This window comes from Mercenaria mercenaria, chromosome 12 (genome assembly GCF_021730395.1).
Source record: "Mercenaria mercenaria strain notata chromosome 12, MADL_Memer_1, whole genome shotgun sequence".
Taxonomy (NCBI): domain Eukaryota; kingdom Metazoa; phylum Mollusca; class Bivalvia; order Venerida; family Veneridae; genus Mercenaria; species Mercenaria mercenaria.
The window spans coordinates 73,855,510-73,864,398 of record NC_069372.1 but is presented as its reverse complement, the minus strand read 5'-3'; the positions used below and the strand labels follow the sequence as shown (position 1 = coordinate 73,864,398).

At 34.2% G+C, this 8,889-nt stretch overlaps 1 protein-coding gene across 1 annotated transcript in view; it reads right to left on the bottom strand.

Annotated features, from left to right (window-relative positions):
• Window positions 1–272: 272 nt before the first annotated feature.
• LOC123535165 (potassium voltage-gated channel protein Shaw-like) overlaps window positions 273–8,889 on the bottom strand; it is a 50,168-nt gene continuing 41,551 nt past the window's right edge. The window contains exon 2 of the mRNA XM_045317721.2: window positions 273–4,048. Coding sequence (XP_045173656.2) covers window positions 2,693–4,048 — 1,356 coding nt within the window. The 3' untranslated portion in view covers window positions 273–2,692. The remainder of the gene's footprint in view (window positions 4,049–8,889) is intronic.

Sequence of the window (8,889 nt, the reverse complement as noted above, 5' to 3'; positions counted from 1 at the left end):
ACAGATGGATATAATTTACAGACATCAAAGCAGAATAGCAATGTACCTTAACGTGTTTAACGAAGGACGCATTTACAGACAGATGGTAGAAGAGGAATGGATAAAGAGGCTAGGCACGAAGACACCCCAGGGATGTAACGTAAAACTTAATATTTAAAATGCATTCAGTAAAGTCGTTAATAGTCATCAGTAGTGACCCTTGGATTCTTTAACTTAACTTGTGTAATTCTAAAAACTATGGAGGGTCCTTTCACTTAAATGACAATGCATGCATTTCTAGTGTTTTCAAACTGACTGCGTATAGACATCCTGTATATTTTAACTTTTAGGGGTTTAAAATGAATTGGACAGTTATCTTGCTGTTTTTATTTATTATATATATATATTTTTTTTTTATTATTATTTATTTATTTATTATTATTATTATTTTGTATATCTTGCTGCACTTAGTATTGTGTTTTGCTCTCTGGTTATGTATGATGTTGACACCTTGCCCTTTTTGCGGGAAACGACGTCACGTCTTACACAGGATGTGACGTGACGTTGTCTTAGTGACAGGACGTCAACATTATTCATTTCCTGTGATATAAATGTTACATGGATATTACTTAGTCAGAAAAATATTTCCATATTCTTGAAAAAGGACAAGTGTCCGAAAATTCAAAATAAAGAGTAAAATTTCAACACAGAAAAAGTATTTGATTATTTTGCCCTACAAGGTATACAAAAGATACAAACTTGTAATTTCTGTAGGTTCTGCTAATATTAATTTAGAACTTTGACATAATACGACAACAGCTCCTGTCTTAAGCAGTTATTAATGAGGTGCTTGATGATGGGTTTTAATATTCAGGGGAGATAATTTAGTAAATATTTCATAACTGGTGTTATTTTGGTCTTTCGTGCTCGTACAAAGTGTTCTCTGTGCATTATTGTAAATATTGTTACAGTTCGAAATCTGTTGCTGTGGCTTTAATTAAAAAATAATTTATAGCAAAAGAGTGCTTTAACACTATTTATGCACGATGGGTGTTATGCGTCGGGCGTAATAATTTCACGAGGGCGCAGTGAAATTATTTGAACGACGTATTACCACCCGAGTGTACAAATAGTGTTAAAGCACACTTGTGCTATAAAGTATTTCGATACTAATATGCCCTTAATCTCAAACACTGGATAAAATATAGAAGTGTTCTTTCTTTGCCGCAACAAAAACTTTGACGTCACCGCACGTTAACATGACGTCATTCTGGCGTAAGAGTGTTTTTACAGAGACGAGCATATTAGAACTGAATTTAACCAATTTTCCCGTACAAGTCACGCGCGACATTATGACATCACACTATTAATTTTAGAAATATATGGATTTGCAAAGACTTTTATTTTGTAGAGAAGTGACAGTAACCGGAGCACTGACAGACGGGTGTGTGGTGTGTATTTGCAGAAAGGGTTTGATCCCATCAGATCAGTAATTGATAAAAATGTCCCTTGATGTGTTCATTTAAAATGTGTTGATGAGCTGTTTTATCTACATGTATTTTTTAAGGTTTCAGACCACTATACTATGAATTTGATATGTTTTACTGTTTTATGAAATATATGTATTAATTGAATGAATAGATTTGAATGCATATGATATAGGAGGTTTGATAAAATGCCATATTTGTTCTAATTAATTACTATATTTGTTCAAATAAGATATTTGGTAATTGTATTAGGATATGTTTAATATGTTTATTTTCAGAGCTGAAGGTTTTGGTATCTGTCAGATTAGAAGTTAAAGAATTGTATTTGTTGAAAGAATGATGCTGACAATGTTTATTTGTATTTAACTGGTAATAACAGTATATAAAGATCGAAAAAAAAATCTTGGATGTGTTGATGACCTGTAGTTGTAATAGACATAGAACCAAGATTACATTTGGCCAAAATCAAAATTTGAAGGCAGATATATGAAAATTTATTTCTGATGTCACTTAATGTAACACTTACTGAATGACTTGCTGGTCACTACTTGTAGTTAAACCTATTGTTCTCAGTCCTTCGGACCTCAGGCAACAGATCTGACTACTGCCTGGCAAGCCATTCATAAAATGTATAATTTCAGATATTGTAAAATTGTTCTGTGCTATATCAGACAATATATGATTCATTCTGTGTTATACCCATTTCATTTATTACAGTAGTCCCCGTTTACAAACTAATTTTATTAACGATTAAAACCTTTCTGTTTCTGTTGTGCCATAAATTCTTTAACGATCCCGCTTTTTGAGGCCAGTGGTTCTAATGAATGGATATGGAGGACAAAATCTTGGTTATACCTTTTCATTCCATGTTACTTATGGCAAATAAATGACCGCAATTGTCAATACCAGCTCTGTATTAGATTCAATACAGCGGGACAGTCTTTCTTTGGCTTTGTCAACTTACACTGTTTTCATATGCACCAAGACAACCGTGTCATATAAATTAGAATGCTCTAATAGCTGTGAAATAAAATATTCATGAACTGAGAGTTTGCCACGCTTCAATCCGGAAATAACGCATGCTCATATCGCCGTCAAATGATCAGGAAATATCATGTAGCCATTAACACTGACATGCTCAAATGTATTCTAAACATTCAGTTTTTTCTTGTCACTGGTAACTTTTTATTTTGGCATGTGAGAATATATATATTTTTTTCGTTTCGTTATACTCTAAATGAAGGTTTCTTTGGCGCTTTGGAATTCGGAGTCAACATTTCTAAGTCTTTACTTTCGTCCTTTTTTAACCTATTGCCATTTCTTAAAAATTTTGGACCATTTATGGTACCACCAAAAAACTTTGATCGCACTTGAGTCTTTTGTGGAATTTTCAGTGTTTCCTTCCGATCGTTATTTAATGCAGTAGCATTACCATTTGGTATTACACTCTCAGTCTCTATCACAGATATTCCTTCATCAGAAGCACTTGAATTTCCAATCACAGTCTCGCTAACATCTTCCAGCACAATGTCTCGTACCGTACTGGGACAATGTTTATCTTCTTCTGAATCTGTCTTATTTGAAGGTTTTTCAGAATCGGATTTAGTACCGCCCCCTAATTTCAGAAGAGGAATTTTAGGCGGCGCCTTTGTATCCGTTGGCGTCACGGCACGTGCATTTCGTTTCTTGATTCCATTTAACATACCGTTCAATGCACCGCTTTTTAATTTGCTTTTCAATCCAGCCTTTAATCTTTGCCATTTTTCAGTCTGCTCAAATTTCTTCCGGCGCAGTTTCAATTTTTCTCTAGACTGCGCATGCGTGTAATAAACCGTAAAATTATTGACGATGACAGGTACAGATAAGGCAATAACTAGAACACCACTTATTGCACAAAATCCTCCAATGACGTATCCAAGCCCTGATTTTGGAACAACGTCACCATACCCTACGGTTGTCATGGTGATTAGAGCCCACCAGAATGCTAAAGGTATGTGCTCTAACTCTAGATCATCCGCGTTTGAAAATATTTCCATGTAATATTCAAGACATGCGAATATCACTACTCCTATTATAAGAACTATCAAAAGTAAAAATAATTCCTTTTTGCTGGCTCTTATTGTATATATGAGAATCTTTAGAGCTAGAAAATGTTTCATTAATACAAAAATTCGAAATATCCGTAAAACTCTAGTAGCGAAAAGCACCCGGATGAAATCGAAAACTCTGACTGGATCCGGATGAGCCACAACTATAAATATTCCAATATAATATGGAACCAAACATAACAATTCCGTTATCACTAAAGGACTTTTGAAAAATTTCCTTTTGTCAGGTGAGGCAAAAAGTTTAATAACGAATTCAATAAAGAAAAATATGTTGCAAGCGTTATCAATTATAAGAAGACAATCATTTGGCGAAACATTTGTGAAGATTTCCAGTTCTTTCCGAAGATCGTCGCTCGTGACATTCCGTGTGGAATCGGAAGCATGTACGAAAACAGAACCAAAGTATGGTAGAGTCTCTATTACGAATACGGTTATCGATACCAGGACCACAATCAATGAAATCACGGCATAAATCTGAAAGTAGAAACAAAACATATTGAGTTTGTGAATATGATATCGTTCCATTAGATAATTATTGTAATCATATAATTGTAAAGGAAAGGAAATAATGATATTGTTTTTTCAGTCGTGTTCGTGCAATAATATATAAACTGCAACTGCTGAAATGGAAGATTGAGATTGTTTATGCTACGCATCAACGTTTTCGACAACACATTTATTTCCGATTCAAGACCTTGAATAGTAATATTCTCTATTTAAACCCCACTAATTTAATTGCTTTTTTCGCTTCACGAGCAGTTAAATTTTGAATACAATAAAGCACTGGTGTTCGGGGTTTTATGAAGTAGCTTGACAATAGTAATAATAACTGCAATAAAATTTTGTGTTATGTATATTCATATTATGTTATTCATAAATTACAGTTACTTTACAAATACTTAAGTACTTTTCCAGCTAGACCCTTTTATATTTCAAATATCTCCTAGGTAATATACGTCAGATCATGAAGACATTTTGAAACTTTGTTACAATAAGCCGTCTGTACAAATGCTTTACATTCTCATGATATTTATTGAAACTATTGAGTGATCGATTGCACATGCGCAATGAGTTATTTTATGTGTGGTTTCACAGTAAGCAGACTGTTATCCTATACTGCCTTGATTTCTAACCCCGACCCACTACACATACTCTTTATATTAAAAAATATACAATTTCGTTTCAAAAGTGGGTGTGCAGTTAGAACGATCAAAGCCGGAATGATATACACAAGGCTCTGCTGTTACTTAATATCAACACATCTAACCATGAACCTGGCATGTGTCATTCTATTTTCTTGTTCAATAATTTTCAGGAACGTAAAATGAGAACCTTTTATTTTGCACAAATATTTGCCACCACACCGCCACTTTTTCTTTGCAAGACACATCATACCCTTATATAGGATAACAGTCTGCTTACTGATAAGATACTGTGGTAACATGAACTGGATGATTTAAATTGTGTAAATTAATTTGAGTATGAACAATTTTATCCCAAATACAAACATACAGTTGTTTGTAATAACTTATGGACATGTCACAACAACTCGCATCTACTTACTTACTAACAAAACAGCTTTCTTACTGTATCTTAATATTCTAATATTTTATTAATTTTATCTGATGCCTGATCTTTTGTTTAATACTTACTAAATAGTTTATTCACAATGATATTTATGCTCATTTATTTCATACATCTTTAAAATGTCTTAATTTTTAAACGTAATTTTTTATGTTTGTAAAACGCCATTGAATATGTTTTACGTAAAAATAGGCGTTTAATCAAATAAAACAGTTTCAAAGTTTCAAATAATAGACCAATACTGACCAAAGCAACTATTACTTAAACAGATCAGATGAAATATTGTCCATACCCACTTTGAAACGTCAAGTGAAATACAATGTACAGTTTTTACCACTATTTTGTAATTTACCTGCATTGGTTTGGTCTAAATAGCCGTTATAACTTTTTTCCAGATCGGACAGGTGCAAGTTTGTTTACTGACTCAGGCCCTGTTAACATGATTGTAAAAAAATGTCGATTCTACAGAAACGCGAAAGTGCCGAACTCATAAATGCGTATAAGGACGTTACATGTGCCTGAAGTATATGCAGTACAGTAAAAATTGTACAATAAAATGTTCTAGAACAAAGTTGTGTAACTTTAACAATGATCATGATATAATATTTTGCAATTATGAGATATAATTTTGATACCTTGATACGGCATTATACACCAAGGAATACCTCATGTTATGATTTTCAAGAGAAATAAAATTAATGTAAGCAAGAGATCACAGAGTGATCTTGGCGCCCGCCAATGAGCCATTTTTGAATGTTCCAAATTTCAAGACTAGCCCAAGGTCAAAATCAAGGTCAAATTTCATTTCAGTACACAACACTGTGCATGTGGTCCATGCATGTGATCCAAATTTGAAAGCTGTAGCTTGAGAAATGTGAAAGTAGGTCACTAGGTCAATCTCAAGATCAAAGTTCATTTCGGTACACAAAATTAAGCATGTGATCCAAATTTTAAGGCTGTAGCTTGAGAAATGTGAAAGTAGGTCACTAGGTCAAAATCAAGGTAAAATTTCATTTCGGAACACAAAACTATGCATGTGGTCCAAATTTGAAGCCTGTACCTTCAGAAATGTGAAAGTAGGTCACTAGGTCAATGTCAAGGTCAAAGTTTTTTCCGGTGCACAAAACTATGCATGTGGTCCAAATTTGAAGGCTGTAGCTACAGAAATGTGAAAGTATGTCACTAGGTCAAAATCAAGGTCAACTCATGTCAAGGTTCATCTTACCCCTCAAAACTATACAGGTGGTCCAAATTTGAATGTTGTAGGTTATTGACAAGAAGATTTTAAAAGCTTTTCCCTATATAAGTCTATATGAACCATGTAACCCCCGGGGCGGGGCCATATTTGACCCTAGGGGGATAATTTGAACAAACTTGGTAGAGAACCACTAGATGATGCTAGATTACAAATATCAAAGCATTAGGGTTTTGACAAGAAGATTTTCAAAGTTTTTCCCTATATAAGTCTATGTAAACCATGTGACCCCCAGGGGGGATAATTTGAACAATCTTAGTAGAAGACCACTAGATGATGTCACATACAAAATATCAAAGCCCTAAGCCCTGTGGTTTTTGACAAGAGGTTTTTCAAAGTTTTTCTCTATATAAGTCTATATGAACAATGTGACCCCCGGGACGGGGCCATATTTGACCCCAGGGAAATAGTTTGAATCATCTTGGTAGAGGACCACTAGATAATGCTTCATACCAAATATCAAAGCCCTAGGCTCTGTGGTTTTGCACAAGACGATTTTCAAAGTTTTTCCCTATATAAATCTATGTAAATTATAAAAAAAAAACAAAGGGCCATAACTCACTCAAAAATTGTTGAACCAGTCTGATTTTAAGGGGGACACAACTAGGGTACCAATACATTATTCTGACAAAGTTTGGTCAGAATCCCCCTCCACCCCAGTAGTTTCTGAGGAGATGCGATAATGAGAAATTGTTAACGGATGGACGGACGGACCACGGACGCAGAGTGATTTGAATAGCCCACCATCTGATGATGGTGGGCTAAAAAGTCATACATTTACATGCCTGGCTATGACCTAGAGAGTATACAGTATTTTTTTCAGATGTTTAAAACAAGTGCGTGACAGTAACATCGCAATAGGTGTTTTAGATGTTACGTTTATTCATTAGAGATTTTTAATTGATAATGAAAAACGTTAATTGAATATAAACTATCATAACACTGATATTTATAGGTAATTAGCTTTGTATCGGGAAATATGCACGAGTTCTTCAGTGGAAATATTGCGCGACTTCAGGAGCGCAATATTCTTCCGCTGAAGAACGAGTGCATATTTCCCGATGCAAAGATAATAACCTTTTTATTACATACGCATCTACATGTATAAATATTATGTAAATATCATAATTATGTTCAATAGCCTGAATAGGATTGACAATACTGAACTAGATAGAAAAAAATAGTGCAACAACACACACTGAATTACGTCACGCACCCGATATGAAAATCAGGCGTCAGTGTATGGAAAAATATTGACGTTTCCGGTACCAGTGTAACTTAACAGGAAATAGAAACGAGTATGTAATAAGGTGGTAATATTATATTTAGCAATAAGGGCCAGATAAATGAAGTTCTTAAGATATTATCATATCGGATATTTTATTCTGAAAGTCAGTTTATGGCCTAAGTTTAGCGTACACTGTGAGCACAATATGATCTAATTATGGTTTATTTGATATTTAAAGTAAGGACTTTGTTATGGCTTTCAAAAACGAAACTCCACTAAGCAGGTTTTTGTAGTGTTGGTCTCTGAAACGGTGGTTTATATTCGGCGATATTTTAATGACGTTTGTATAGAAGTAGCTCTTGTGACATTAGCAGAGGTTTAGCTTTCATTTTTCAAGCTTTTACGTGATTGTCAGTTGTCATTTGATTTGGTCTTAGATTACGAGACTAAGTCGAGTATTATAAGTTACTGTTACTAATAAATGTTAGAAGTTACAGCGACCACCAGAATATTCGAACTTTGAGATTGAAGTCATAAGTCACGGCTTGTTCCTTTGGCAACATGTTTTGCCATTGCATTACAATAAATATAAAGACATTTACTGTTAGCACAGATGGTCAGAGGACTCAGACTATGAATACTGTTATAACGTTGCCACGCTGCTTGTGTCCTTTCATGTGGGGTTGTAATATTTGATTTGAATGGAAGAGTTTTACACAGTTTTAGTTGGTGAAGTCTATATAGATGTAAATGAGTAATCAAAATGTCCTTTGACATGGATCCAATATTATACACCTTGGCCTCCCGGTCAATAGTTAAAACTATTGCCTAAGGTCCGAATGACGGACAGCGATATTGTTTTGACTTCTGACCGACAAGTAGTTTTATTATACGGCATCATAAATTAATATTCTTAAAACTAATTTTTTAATGTCTTATTAGTCCAGTAAACATGTGTTCTATATTGGTGAGGTACTGGCAGTGTATATGACAAAGGCTTGAGAAATGTACTTTATTATTTCTCGGCCGGAGTAAGGTAATGAATACTTAACGACGTTTGTAAGAAAAAGAATGAACAGAGCCACGATCGATAACCAGTGTGTGGTATGTCCAGTCTATATAACTGGCGGCGTTTCAAATGAAAATATTAAATTAATTATTCATGTAATTAAATTGTAATGACGTCAAAGGCTTAATGTGTTCAAGAATTCAATTAAGAACAGGGGTCGTGTAGATGTTCTGTTGATC